Here is a 16350-nt window from a genome sequence, read left to right on the forward strand (position 1 = left end):
AATCCGAAGCGGCGGTCGAATGATCGAAACTAAGTCCCGCTAGTCTCGTGTGATCCGTAGACAGGGACATTGTGTGAAAATTCGGGTGTTCGGCTTTATAAGTCGACAAATGATCAATGGCGTCTTTCCAGAGAAGAAAGCCCATGCCTTTTTCCGCCAAAACGATTTGTAACTTCCGGTTTCTGTGATGATCCCCCGTGTCTAAAACCAAGACGGGAATCCCTGTCATGGCGAACTTCCACTGGTCTTGATTTCTTTTAACTTTCCCAAAGTAAAGATTGGCAAGACATTGACACACAAAAACTTCAGTCTTATGACTTCGATAAAACATATCCACTTGCAATAAATCTTCTTCTGTCACACCCTCGGCAAAGTTACACACATTAAGCCCAGATCTATTAGACCCACTTGGGGTTGGGTCTTAAATATCTGATATTGTTAGTCGTTCTTTACTCCCAGATAAGTTACTTTTGCCCTGAGGGCCGAATTTATCCACAGCATCATACTTCTCTGAGATTCTGTTAATTCCTTGTTTGGCCTGCTGGGCCTTCTGTTGCATATGAATAATGTCCTCTGTCGTACAATAGGTACTCTCAGGACTATCGTGAATCGTTAGTCCCTCCATTGAGGGCAAAGGCACAGTACCGAAATCTGGCCCTGGCTGATCGTCTACAATAGGAGGAGGCGGCGGATGTAGCTCCATATAAACATCCATCTGTCTCAGAAAGCTAAGCGTTTCCTTACTATCACTGTTTCAATAGAAGCTTTGGGTATATTCTTAATATAACTGTGGACGAGTTACACCTTTAAGGAAATCAACACAGGGGGTACCTTCCAGAACTGATGCTCACCAGGATCCGATTCCTCAGTCCGAAAAAGCCTACAAAAACATCCGATACTAAGGGATTCTGGGTAATGAACCAGGACTTTGCCATAAGGGGGTAATATGGCAGAGATAAAGGTCACCATAGATAAACTTATTAAATGGCAACGTTTTAAAATTTCAATTATGTTTTAAGAATTTGCTTTGATATTTTCTTCCCTCTTTTAAGCTCCGCAGAATGAATTCAGATTGTACATATGAGTGCCACCCTGACTAACCTTGACCTTCTGTCTCACTGGCTGGACGCCACGCTCTACTGCATAGACTACCGCCCCGTACCGCTCACGGAATGTCTCAAACTGTGGGCAACACGGAATGTCTCAAACTGGGGGCAGACATCTTTGATTCCAGTCTAGATAAAATCAGAGAGGTGGATCTTAGAGTGGCGTTTAAGGGGGATACAGATCATGTGATTCCACTGTGCTTAGAATCATTGACTGGGGGACACTCGGTGCTTATTTTCTGTCCGACGAAGAACTGGTGTGAGAAGTTAGCAGAGACGATTGCCAGAAAGTTCTATATCATCTGAAGAAAGGTGAGGATGAAAGGAAAAGGTGTTTTCTGAAGATTGTTTTTTTTTAGGGGAGGTATGTGTTACAGACTTTCTCTATGATGGGTCAGACGTATAATCTATTAAGTTATCAAGATTCAATATTTGATAAATTCTGGTTTATTTTGTAAATTCTGATTTACCATGATTAATTCTGCTTTACTTTGTGATGAGTTCTGTTTTACTCTGTGATTAATCACAAATTACTTTATGTTGAATTCTGTTTTACATGCATTGTCAGGTCCTGAGACAGACAGTTTCTCCCCTTTACTCTATGATGAATTCTATACATTGTCAGGTCCTGAGACAGACAGTTTCTCCCCTTTACTCTATGATGAATTCTATACATTGTCAGGTCTTGAGACAGACAGTTTCTCCCCTTTACTCTATGATGAATTCTATACATTGTCAGGTCTTGAGACAGACAGTTTCTCCCCTTTACTCTATGATGAATTCTGTACAATATCAAGTCCTGAGACAGACAGTTTCTCCCCTTTACTCTGTTATGAATTCTATACATTGTCAGGTCCTGAGACAGACAGTTCCCCCCTTTACTCTATGATGAATTCTATACATTGTCAGGTCCTGAGACAAACAGTCCCTCCCCTTTATTCTATGATGAATTCTATACATTGTCAGGTCCTGAGACAGACAGTCCCTCCCCTTTACTCTGTGATGAATTCTATACATTGTCAGGTCCTGAATTCTATACATTGTCAGGTCCTGAGACAGACTGTTCCCCCCCTTTACTCTTTGATGAATTCTATACATTGTCAGGTCCTGAGGCAGAGTGTACCTCCCCTTTACTCTGTGATGAATTCTATACATTGTCAGGTCCTGAGACAGACAGTCCCTCCCCTTTACTCTATGATGAATTCTATACATTGTCAGGTCCTGAGACAGACAGTCCCTCCCCTTTACTCTGTGATGAATTCTATACATTGTAAGGCTCTGAGACAGACAGTCCCTCCCCTTTACTCTATGATGAATTCTATACATTGTAAGGCTCTGAGACAGACAGTCCCTCCCCTTTATTCTATGATGAATTCTATACATTGTCAGGTCCTGAGACAGACAGTCCCTCCCTTCTACCCCTGAACAGACATTCCCTGATGGAGGTTGTAGAACAACTGAGGAGGACTCTTGTGGGGTAAGATTCTACCCTGGAGAAGACCGTGCCATACGGGGTGGCCTATCACCACTCAGGTAATATAATTGTCAGGTGATGCATCTTTTTTATATTAGATTGCATCCATAAAAAAAAAACAAAAGAATGTGACAAAAGTTAGTGATTGTATCTATCAAACTCAACAGTAAAGATGACAGTAATTATCAGTATTTTTCAGTAACAGCTACAATTATCAGCAAAAACCAAGAATAATTATAACAGTAAAAATCAAATTTATCAGCAAGAACAGAACAGCATCAATATACATTTCAAGTATATCATTGAAGGAGTTGTCAAGATTCCAGTTCCCCAAGATCAAGTCTATTTGAGTAGTGTAATAATCATAATTCAGATTTATCATTGACAATTATTTGTGACTTAATCTTGCAGGTTTGACATTTGATCTTGCAGGTTTGATCTTTGATCTTGCAGTTTTGACCTTTTATCTTGTAGGTTTGACCTTTGATCTTGCAGGTTTGACCTTTGATGAGAGGGACATTTTAGAGGGGGCCTTCAGACAGGGGTCAGTTAAGGTCCTGGTAGCTGCCTCCACCCTGTCCTCCGGGGTTAATCTTCCTGCCCGGCGTGTTATCATCAGGACCCCAATCTTCCACGGAAAAACCATAGTTTTCCTGACTTACAAGCAGATGATTGGTCGAGCTGGGAGAAAGGGGGTGGATACCCAATGTAACAGGGTCAGTGTATTTGAATATTAATAACTCATATGACTTGGCTGATTTTTTTTTCAGAGTAAAAGTAGATAATCTTTTAAAAATTTACACCTCCCCAGAACAACTTTGCTAATGTTAAACAAAAAATTAAAAAAAATTGAGTCTGATGCTCTACAATTCTTCTCAATAAAATGTTTAGAGAGCTTAATTAATAATATGTTTCTTCACTCCAAATTTCTTTATCTCATTTATAGAAACATAATTATCATATCATATTTAATTTCTACTTTATAATGATTAAAAAATATCATACAAGTTACAAAGGAGTTATAAATTATATCAATTCATAACACAGGGTTCAAAATGCATAAACCACTATAGTAAAAAAAATTATATGTACACAAACTTGAACATCCTCTTTACTAATATCTTCAAGTTTAACTTAACATTGTCAACTCATACATAACAGATAATCTTTTTTTAGAGTTTTGAAATTGACGTAATGCTATATACGATATTGTATATAATGTTCAACTGATAATGTTTGTCATTTCCACCAGTATTTTAGAGTTTGTTTAATTTCATATTATTTCTCTGCCTAGGGGCAATTATATACAACACCTAATAACATAATTATAAAAATGATCGTAAAAAAACAACACAGTTTATTCCATAACAATGTAATTCCAATGAAAATGTTTGTATACAATTTTTTACGTGCCACACTGTTTCTTCCATTATCACTTCAATTGGACATGATTAGAATAAACATAGTATTTATTTATTCACTGCATGGTTATGGTGGATTTTTCACATATATTTGATTTTCTTCACGTAACCACTGTCATACTCAGCCACAAAGAGGTTGTCACTGGTGTCTACACATAAACCCAATGGAAACTCTAGATTACAGTTATCAATGTAACAAAAGAACTGTCCGTCCAGATCTAGGATGTGGATACAGCTGTTGATTTTGTCTGCTATCAGGATCGGACTCTGGCTGTCTGTCGTAATGCCGACTGGATAAAATGATCCCCTGTCAGTAGAGGGATGACCAGTGTATCTAAATAGGAGTTTTCCTGCCTGATTAACCACCACTACTGCTTTGGCTTCATAGTCAGCTACACAGATATCCAGGTTCCTGTTCTCACTGATGTATTTAAGATTACCAGATGAAAAGATAGGTTTACCCTCACTATCAAACTGAATGGTTTGTTTTTCTGTGGAGGTTAAGTAACGGACAACTTTTGATTGTTTATTATCATCACTTACCATGTTAACCAGGATTTCACCATAGGAAGTACTATAGACATTGCGAGGTCTCCACCCCTGTAGTCTGATCACTTCCTGTCTCTGTTTATTGTTCACTATGCATACACTTCTTGTATAAGAGTCAGTATAAACTAGATCTCCACTCTTTGTCACTGCTATGTCGCGTGGTTCATTCCTAGACTTGGTTTGGATTGACTTCAGTACTTTGCCCTGGAGATTGAGTTTCATGATTTTGTCTTGTCCACGTGTCCAGATTTCTTCATCACTGAGACATGTAACACTGTATAGTTTGTTATACTCAGTGTCTATGGTGGTGATGAGCTCTGGTTTATCAAGCAGTGGTTTGACTGGAGGAGAGGTTACAGCTTCTGGTGTCTTCATTGTGTAGCCATGTTCTTCTGTTGTAATGGATAATGGTGATATTGAACCAAACATTTGATGGAGTTGTTCTGTGTTGATTTGAAGAGAAGAGAAACTTGGTAATGAGACATTGACCTTAGGTGGTAAACTTCTGAATTCAGCATTCCTGGATTTGTACCCAGAGGTTAGGGAGACATCATTGGAGTCAAGTATTTTTTTCAGATCAAGAATACATTCTCTTACATCAGAAGTAATCTGTTTGATTTCTTTTTCCTGTTTATTTAGAACAGCCAGGTGTTTAGATTTCATCTCATCAATTTCAGATTTCTGTTTGTTGACGATAATGATTATTTCTCTGTACCAGTCTTCGCCTTGTTTGGTGACAGCTGTTGTCAGTTTCTCATAATGTTTTTCCAAGCTTTCTTTTTCAGAGTTTAGATCTAATGCAATATCTTTGTAGGTAGGATGAATTCTTTTCTCTAGTTCTTGTAAGTCAATTTCTAAATCTTTTGTTTTAGAAGTTAGTTTTTGTAGGATATCTGTTATTATATGACCGTGATGTTTACCAGAGGAGATGCAGGTAGAACAGACAGGAATGTCACATTTCTCACAGTTCACAATGTTTCTGTGTGTGGTCTGGGCATTTTGGGTACAGTACCCGCATCGTGATTCTTTACAGGATACACGATACGATAGGATACACGCACGATACGATAGGATACACGCACGATACGATAGGATACACGCACGATACGATAGGATACACGCACGATAGGACAGGATACACGCACGATAGGATAAACGGAAAACACGATAAACGCAAAACACGATAAACGCAAAACACGATAGACCTGATAAACGATCTTCATGATAGGATAAACGCAAAACCTGATAGGATTGTTTCAAAATGCGGAACGTTTTCTGACAAGACGAAAAGATTATTTCAAATGAAATTTAAAGATTATTTAAATTAATTAATATATTTTGATTTAAATACTTGCAGAGCTTCAAATCTAAACTATAAAGTACATTCAATTATTATAAAAAGAACCTGAGATCTCTGTGGTTATTTACAAAAGTTGTTTATTTATATAAAAAAAATGACAGTAATTAAATAGATTATTATGAAATGGAGACTGTATTTTTTTTTTTAATTTCTTCTCAAGGGTGTGAATTTTGAAACTCTATAAACAGATTTATTATTTATGAAAAAAATTAAACTTTAATTTTCTATCTAATAATTTTATCTACAGGTACCAAGTTATTTCACGGAAGAAATTTACGCAATAAATTAAATATTTGTATTTAATGTCTAAAGCTTACAATCTGCGATGTATCCAAAAATCGTAATTAAATATTAATATCTTAGAAAAAAAATGCAAGTAGAAGACCGGCCGAAAGAAAGGTTAAAAGAAAACGGCTTTAACAAAATTAATAAATTCAACATGATAGATCTATCAAGAACTAAACAGTTCAAGAAAACTAAATTCCTGAATAGAAATCTAAATAAATGTAAAAATAATGGCGCTCTGCATTAATACATGTAAACTGTGTCATGAGAATATGAATCTGCTACAACTGCACATGTACTTTTGCGCTAAGCTCGGACTTATGTACATGTAAACATTTATATATCAGATACTTAAAACCTCTTATTTATTAACGAACATTGAATGGTAAAATACATTGTTCTTTAAAATACAAAACAGAAAAATTAATTATACAAATATTAAAAGAGTGAAATGCGACTCTTCCTACTAAATAATTATAAGTCATTGCTATTAAACTCTGTGTGTACTGTTTCTAATAAAAACAAAAAATAGGTTTAATTCGGCAAATGAATTATTAAACCTTAAAAAATCATTTTATATTAGGCATATTCGGAGGGCGGTATGTAGAAAGTCCACAACCAATTTAAAGTAGATAAACAAGATCTAACCAAATAGCCAAATATGATATTGAATTCTTAAATAAAGTTATATACGTATGGAATAAAATCGATTAATATTACAAATTGATTCGTAGTATTTATTAGCCTTGCATGGTCACGGCGGATCAGACGACTCCTTTTGTTTATTTTTATAGTAAGATACCGTACAAAAAAATAATGCGAGCTAATTTTCATAGTTTAGAATGTTAGAACTATTTCATCCGTTTCTACGATCAATGAAATTGTTTCCTAATATTAATTTTGTCCGTATTACGTAGAAAACCCGATAATCCGAAAGTGCCTGTACCATAAGTGCAGTATTTTTAAAAAGTTTATTATAAGACTTATTTACATAAACATAATGGAAACATTGTTCGAAATGAAAAAAAATCAGCGGAGTGAGTTAAGGGACTTCAATCATTTCATTAAATTTATTCATTGAATTTTTATTTAACATTCAAGCAATGAGATGATTTTTTAATCCATAAATTGTACAATTAATGAATACTCGTATATTTTGAATTAAATCTTTGATAAATTTGTTCAAACAAGTTAGAAACAAAATCCCGAAAATAAGTAGATGTGTTTCATTAGAACCAGGTAGTATTCGAGGTTACTAATTGAACCCAGGTGTAAAAACAGTACAGGTATGTTGACGGTGATCACACACAAACACACGGGCAGATGTGTCAGTTAGGAAAGAAGGGAGAGGGGGTGGTTGACCGCACAGGAACGCATGATTAGAGAGCTACACATACGTGTCAGTTTTCTGGGAAGGAAAGGTCTTCGATTTATTTTGATTTTGCATCCCGATGGATTATATTTTCAGTTTTTTCCGCGTCGAAAAGGTAAGCTGTTTAAAAACTTCGTGTTTTTCCCTGTATATATTATTTTTATTTTAATGCAATAAGTATTTTAATAGCCCGGTTACGCATCAACTGGCTAATTTCTTTCTATATTCCTTTCAACGCTAAAACACCTTAGCTTATCCTCCTTCAATGAGTAAAAAGTCTGTAAAACAGTTTGTCGTGTGTTGCCACCTCTTTCAAGGAATTTATAATTGCTTTAAAAAATAAATTTAAATTTTGAACGAATACGGCCAAAATCGCTGTTAAAATCATCTGGATCAATGTCTTAGGTTTTATTACATGTATATTTGTAACATCAAGACTTTAAATAATTGTGCATACATGCAGATCAGAGGCAAAAACATTTTACTAACGTTATTTTTAGACAATAAACAAGGAAAAACAGAATATTGCATTAAAAAAAAGATACATATCCATATCCTGCATTTATTTATTTGCGTTTTGCGTACACAAACATCGTAGGATACCAAAAATCTTTCTCTGGTTACTCCGATTCATTTGAAAAAAATCATTTTAATAGACAGTATTTAATGTTGACAAAATAAATCATACAATTCGATAAATTATTTTTTTAAAAATTAGACCAGGTGATCGATCTACTTTTAATTTCATTTCCGATTTTTTGACAATCACTCTCTGCTTTACCATGATATAATTATTTTATTTATTTATTTATTAATAAATCAATTTATTCATTCATGAAATACGCTATTAATTGTATTTTTCCATCTACACTTTAATATTTCTTATATTGATGAAAAAGAAAGGGATAAAACTTTATTTTCTCTTTTTCGGTTGAATTAATCTTATTTTTATTTACAAAACGAAAAATAAACTCGGAATAGCTCAGTAGTTTCTTTCTATAGTAAAGATAAAAAACGAGGGTTTCCGAATCTACACGATAAACGCAAAACACGATACACGATAGAACCTGATAAATGATCTACACGATAAACGCAAAACACGATAAACGGAAAACACGATAGAAAACGCAAAACCTGATAAACGGAAAACACGATACGATAGGATACACGCACGATACGATAGGATACACGCACGATAGAACACGATAAAATTGGAAAGAATAATGCTATGTTCCCACTATCACGATTGGCGCCACGATTGGTTTCGGGGGACTGGAACGTTGACAAATCGTAGTGCTCGTATCAAACCGAAACAAATCTTGTGTTCACTCGTGGCTATCGTGTTGATCGTGAAATTTTTTACGACTGTCAAAAATTTTTCTACGATTAACACGATTAGATTTTAATCGTTATCATCGCAGCAAATCGCATTACATCGTAACTAACCTCAGCTGCATCGTAAGTAAACGTAACTAATCTGGCTTGTATATCGTGATCATCGGGATCGATCTTGGAAAGGACAGATATCCCGCTGAATGGCGATTCGTTGCGATATCTCACGTTCTGTCACTATCTGTGACGCTTTGCGTGGCCATCTGCTCACGTGCTGACACGGTTCTTTCCCGCTCAAAGACGATTTGATACGGACGTATGAGAGTAAACGCCATTAGACACGAGTGTTAACGCTTTGTTGCGAACAATCACGCTATATTACGAGTACTTAAGCTTGCAAAAATAACGGGAAAATTGAACGCGTTTCTTTCCCGTTTGAAAAAAAAATGTCTGAGTTTTGGAAAAATATTTTAAAGATGCCACATAAAACAGGTACAAAATAGAAAGAGAGGAGTTCCTATGTTCTTCTGAACTTAAACCCGTTCCATCAGAGGCAACATCTGTGAAAATAAGATAAGAAATAGTTATATACTGCTCTTTTACTCTACTTTGACAGCAATAACATATGACCATAGTTACACTACAAACACCACGTTTATGAAGTTGTCATCAACCTTTACTTCTGCCATTATTATTGATTGTATGTTTATGTTTTGTTTTATTTCAAGAGATAAAATATAAATTACTCAGTATAGCCAGATTTTTATATGTCTGTCGGGGTACAATCGTAGCTCAAAGCGTGTTCTCTCTTGATCCTGATCGTGAAAGACATTGCAATGAACGTGTTATTTTATCGTACATTAGCGCAAGAGAGCGCAATGAACGTATTATATCGTATGAGTACGTGTTAAAACGTAGGAGATCCTTTCTAATCGAGAACTCGGATCGTGATATTCGTGACAGATCGAGGTCCTTTTTCGACTAAATCTTGATAATCCTATTGAAACGTAATTCATCTTATCCGAACGGTAGTCAGATCGTCAGAGATCGCATCACATGAAATTTATCCATCGCGGGCATAGCGCATAAAAGCGTAACGAAACGTATGAAAACGCACCTATACGCATCTCTTCGTATCTTGGCATAAAATTCAATAAAAACTCCGCGATCAGCTACGATTGATCTATCGTAACTGACCGCACGACAGTGGGAACGTAGCATAACGATGCGGGTACTGTAGTTAGGGGTAGAAGTTCTGTGTTTGTATTGCACAACGTTGTGTCTTTTAGATTAATCGGAGAGATGCTCCCCTACACAGACCTTACACAGGTTAATATGACAAAGTTCACAATGACTCTGTAATGGAGCTCTTTGACACAGGTCACAGAGGAGGAGTACTTGAGCTTTGTCCAGGGAATCCATTATAGTGGTCTGTCACATAATGAAGACGGTGCTATAATATAGTGTTTTAATTAATACTCTGACTTCATAAAAAGACAATGAAGGACATATTATTAAATAAGCTCAAAATTGACATGAATTAGTAAACGTTGAAAGGAATGGATTATCAATACATGATACAGACAGTCCTTCATTGCTTTACTGGATAAGTACTTCAAGATATTTATAGATTGTATATCATTTTTATAAGAAAAAAATATATTTTTGAGGTCTTTAAAAAGAAACAATTATTATTGAGTATCACACCAACTCTGAGAAGCATGAAATAATTGTTGTGTCTCACCTGTTATTACAAGATGGCCGTCTTAGATGCGTAAAGAGACTACACTGTAAAAACTGCGTTTAGAAAATAAACACTTCCATTACGTGTTTAGACCTAAACATGTTTAAGATTGTGATTAACGGCTAAACACTTATATCTAAACATGTTTTATATCTAAACGTGTTTAGATTTAAGACGTGTTTAGATTTAAGTGTTTAGAAATTGAACACTTTCTGTGACAAACAGAGTTATCTTCCCGGAAATGACGCGTAATATTTTTGAACGTTAATAGAGCGGTTATCGAACCAAAGAAAATTCCAGTGTAAGCTAAAGAAGTTGGATTAAAGGAAGCGAATTATAACCAAAGTGATAACCATGAAGGGATTGTGAAATGCATTTGAAAGGCAACAATACTACAATAAAAGGTATGTCTACTTTTAGTATTTTACATAAATTGACTAGAATGAGAAACGTTGCAATTACACAATTGTAGATCAAGATTTCCTTCTTTTATTTTTGCATTCATGAAAGCTAGAAAGGAGTTTATATTATAGAATGTCATTGAAAATATCTATATCCATATCAGTATTATATATACATAATTGTTAAATGGATTTTAAAAAGTTGCATAATATTAGTTAGTTTAGCTATTGGTCAGCAAGGGGCATATTTGTGTATAATTTCATTTCTTTCTTACAGGATATGGTCCTGGTCGAAGCAAAAATACACGTCTCAGAGTAGCTGGTGTCATTTCCAAGTCCACGCAATTGTTGGTACATCTTCAGCACTTCTTGCATTTAAAAGGAAACTGAATTTTGTGAAGTATACTGTTCGGTATATTTTTAAACAGCTCCAAAACATTCGTATCATGGGAATGGATTCCTTTCTGGCAGTTATGGACAAAAACATATGATCGTGTGTTTCTAGTGAAAGACTTGCAGGAAATTATTAAGCTTGATTAATTTTTGTTACAGACATGAGGAATAAGTGCATGCTTGCTGAGCTGATTAATATTGACACAAACCAATTTTTTTTGATAATTTTCAATCTATATGTATTTTGAATTTAAAATTCTTCAAAATAAATCTATGTTTGAATGTTCAATAATGTTATGGTATTTCTAGAAAACTTATTTAATAACGTTTTTCTTCCAAAAATATGTTTTCCTGCGATAGTTTATAATTTAAACTATTCTGTTTGATCTTATGTTGTGGAACTAAACATGTTTAGCAACTTAACACTTAAACATTGGTGTGTTTAGAAATGAGACGCGTTTAGGGCTAAACGTGTAAAAAAAGTGAAACAAAAAATGTGTTTAGATATAAGTGTTTAGGGGTTAAACATGTTTAGAAACTAAACACATGAAGTCTAACGTGTTTAGAAATGAGACACGTTTAGAGCTAAACGTGTAAAAAAAGTGATACAAAAAATGTGTTTAGATTTGTGTTTAGATTCTAAACACTGTTTTTACAGTGTAACAATCAACTTCCTGGTCTTGGTTCTAGATTTTGACCACTTTCATGTCACATAATTTAAATACCTGTACTTGCATGTGTATTGAAATCATTTAGCTTGACAAAGTAACTTTATAAAAATGTTAAATAATAATTTTAGTTTACAGTTATTTTTGCTTAATCTACATACAAACTTTTGAGAATGTTATATATTTTTGTTTTAATTCATAGAATTTATTTTTGCTTTCACATTTACAGACTATGTACTATAGATTTGTGTTCATTCAATACATACTTTCAATTTTTCTTCCATGTAATTTATATTATATACTTAATACAAATTCTCTTTGGTAAATGCTAAATAGAAGTTCATTTCATAAAGCTGCAAAAGATATATGACATTCATGTACATTATGACTCTTCATTGTGAAAGCTTTATACACAAAGAAGTAAACAAAGGGGAGGGGAGGAGGAGGAAGGAAAACAAAGTGAAATGGGGAACAGTTTTCATTATTTTACCATACTGGTACATTTGAGTATAAATTTGAAGAATATTATAGCATATCACAAATAATTTTCCAGTTCTTTTCATATTCTGAAAATTTACAATATCTTAAAAGAATAGCCTTTTCAACTACTATTCTATCTAAAATATTTATTTCTAGCATTGCAATACTTAATTAAGGCATATTTTTAAACCTACTGGCAAAAATAAATTGTTATGTTTGGCCTAAACGTGATTAAAAAAATATTATTTTATGATATTGACAAAAAAAGTAAAGAAAGTGACCACTTTAGATGGCAATTCGGCAGGAATATTGGCTCATAAAAAGACTAAAAAAAATATTGATTTATACATTTTTTTAAAACCTAAGAATTGACTATGTTGTAGGTGAATGTAAAATGGGAAAATATTTAGTTGAATAAGTTTAATTTTATTTGAATATGGACCTGAATATAGCCGTACGAATCAAATCATGCAAAAATCGACCATTTTATAGCCGATTTTCATTAATTTCGTTGTTTCTGGGTCTTCTCTCCATGCATTTTAAATGCGTTATCAGAGTATTTTTAAAGATAAAATTTATTCCAGTTGTTTAAAAAAAATGGAGAGACGACCCAGAAATACGAAAATCTAATTTTTTCCCATTTATTTTCTGACAGAAAATTGACAAAGTCCAATTGTTTAGGGCTTTGGCTTTAAATGGTGATTTAAATACATTGTATGTATAGTGTCCCTGTAGCTACATTGGTTTGTCGCTGGATTCGATTCACATCGTAGTAGCATTTTAGGTTTGAATGCAGTGATTTTTTTTAATTATTTATTTTTCTTTTTGCTTGAAAATTTAGATTTGGTAGTAAACATTACTCCTTGAATAAAGTGGGAAAGTATGTTTTATAAATTATTTTACATTGTTTTATTTTTCAATACGTTCACATTTTTTCATTTATAGTGCTAACGTTCCAAAAAAGAAATGAACATACAAGAATTTGTAGCTACACAGTAACATGTGATGAAAAAAAAATTGAAACAGAATATATTTAAAAGAAAAAATAATAACTTTGATCCATGATTTAAAAGTAAGTGTTTCTACAGGAGAGATCATCAGAATATTTGTTGTTATTTCAAAAATTAAGTAAACACTCCTCATGTGAATTCCATATTAATTTTTTTCTCTCCAAAGAAAGCGGGCACATCAGATAGGAAATCGGCAGGAATCATTGACACGAATCAATTCAGATTTAAATGTCCAAGCACCATGTCGTTTACATGTTTTATACAATGAACCTAGATACTTCATGGAAATGATTTTTTATCTTATGTTTGTTTATTTGTGAATATGCTTTTTTAATTAAAAGGTGTCACGAAAGATAACTTATCTATGCTGGATACATTTAATAAAATATAATAGAAGTATAACATTATGTAATTTTTGTGTTCATTTTTCAAATGCACTGAAAATATTGAATGTAACAGAACGTGTCATTATTAAATCGACAAGTATCAAGTATGAACTACAAACAACTACAATCTCAGAAAATGAATTGTACAGACGTTATATTTCAATTTCACATTTAATTTGCTTCTAATTTGCAAACTATAGGTACAACTTTCGATCAATGTGATACACTGTAAATAAACCTTAATAAATAAGGGGTGTTTAATGCCCTGCATGCACAGATTTGGGTCATATATTACTTGCATTTTACTTTTCAATTCCCATTTGCTTAGCCATTTTTCGTTGGAAAATGAATTGAGTAGAAAGCATGAATTTTGTCAAAACTTTCATTTAATATTTTACTGCATTTTTACTGTAATAAATAAGTCTATTCTTAAATACAGCGGTAAATCTAGAAATCAAGTTAAATGACAATAAATCAAAGTTGTCTCTCAAAGATTAAAAAAATGTTTTGCTTTTTTTTTTTGTTTGTTGAATGTTGAATATTAAAAACAAATGTTAAAAGTTCTAAAGCTTAATGTTTCCAGTGATTGGAAATATAAAATATGTACTGAAAAGGCATGTCGATTTTAAAAATTTGTGTGTATTTTTTTTTTCTTTTTTTTTGGGGGGGGGGGGGGGGGTTACAACTTACCTGAAAAAAAATGTTTGACAAACAGAAAAAGGAGAATATTCAAAACTCGAAAGAAGGGGATATATGTGCAGAAAGGGGGGGATAATTTCCATCTTTAAGATGACTTGCATAAGATAGTTTCACAGCCTATACAAGTACTGTACCAAAACGTGTGTGCTTGTGGGAGGGTGGGATCAACTGGCTTTTTAATTACCGTATCGTACCTTAATTTAATTGAGCAAAATTGGAATACTAAGTCTTTATATAAGCCTTGCTTATTTAAATGGATTGAACCAGGTTATTGAAATTGGTATAAATTTAAGAAAGACGAGTAGATCAGAAATCTGCAAAATGTTTCCAGCAAAGTCAAATTTACATCACTATTTATTTATTTCAAATTCCATATACATTAAGACAGATCCTTTTCTCTTTTTTTTCGGGAAGGGGGGGGGGTTAAAACATGCATATAGAAAACATATTTTAAAACTGAAAAATCCTGAAAGTCAAATATCAATAAAATTCGAAAGGTGAAGAATAATAAGATAAAGAAGTAAAGAATAGAGAAAAGGAACATACATTTTTGATGCGAGTTCCGATTCCAAAGAGACTGACTGAAACGTTAAAATAATAAAGTGTTCCTCAATTCCTATTCATAAATGTCGCAGAAGTATGTTGTTTATTGATAACCATCATATCAAATGTCATTACATTGTTAATTGAAACGCAAAGTAGAATTTATAGATCCCACACTTTGAGATACTCCCCTTTATTTAAAGTCCGAAGTCTGAAGTCTGTTGTCAACTGTACGCTATTTTGCAAATGTCCACTAGCCAGTGCGTAGCATGTTTTGTACTGCCAACGGACAAAGAGTTAATTTTTTCAATCCCATGGTCCTTACAACTTTCAGTCAGAAGTTCGCTAAATGTCAATCTCTAGCAATTGTCACTTAATAATTTCAAAGACGCAGATAACAAATAACAAAAATACTAGATTTTTAACACGATTTACTTTCTTTCAAAGTATGTCAACATCAACAGTGCTACGTCATCAAGTTATACTTCCGGATCAGTTTGGCAATCAATGATGTAGTTTCTCAGGGGAAGTCTCAAAGTCAAGTTTAAACGAAAGTCGTATGAGATAAATAGAACATCTATAACTGTGTTATTTGATATTGGCGTTATCCAACTCGTTGAAATGGAGTCGCCTCGCGAATATATACACCATTTCAACTCGTCAAAAAGGAGAAAGCCAATACCAAATCACACAATATAGATATCCTCCATAAATTTTTAAGTAGAAAAAAAAGACTGAAAAATTCTTAAGAAATGGAAAAAAAATTAGAACCAATAGACAGCTTAACGAGTTTGAAATCTGGTTGGCACGTCTCTTAAAGTCAAGTTCCGTGAATCCTATGACCGCAGAGTATTTTTTTTTGTACATTATCAAGGTTAAGTTAAACGGACATGAGTTTTTAACATACTTAATAAAAAAAAAGAAAGAAATATATTCAGACATTGATCTAGGTCAAACTTCACAGTATGTAATAGATTTTACCGTACATCAACGTGTCCACGAACGTTTCTTATAACCGTTGTACGTATAGCGTTCTTGGTTAGAATTTTTAGACACGATTTTAATACTCTCGGAGTCGCCTGGTTAAGTTTGCCTGTCGCCTGTCATTATTCAGATACATGTACTAC

General features: G+C 33.6%; 1 protein-coding gene and 1 pseudogene across 1 annotated transcript; both read right to left on the bottom strand.

Annotated features, from left to right (window-relative positions):
• Positions 1-4: 4 nt before the first annotated feature.
• Positions 5-722, bottom strand: LOC134272939 (uncharacterized; annotated as a pseudogene).
• Positions 723-4082: 3360 nt separating this feature from the next.
• Positions 4083-10321, bottom strand: LOC134272940 (uncharacterized). The gene is made up of 2 exons (XM_062755112.1): positions 10220-10321; positions 4083-5540 (listed from the first exon to the last, which is right to left on the bottom strand). Exons 1-2 carry the CDS (start codon positions 10319-10321, stop codon positions 4083-4085), a joined length of 1560 nt encoding a protein of 519 aa, XP_062611096.1.
• Positions 10322-16350: the final 6029 nt, after the last annotated feature.

This window comes from Saccostrea cucullata, unplaced genomic scaffold (assembly GCF_032062105.1).
Source record: "Saccostrea cucullata isolate Sc308-1 unplaced genomic scaffold, CSIRO_AGI_Scuc_v1 ctg8120, whole genome shotgun sequence".
NCBI lineage: Eukaryota > Metazoa > Mollusca > Bivalvia > Ostreida > Ostreidae > Saccostrea > Saccostrea cuccullata.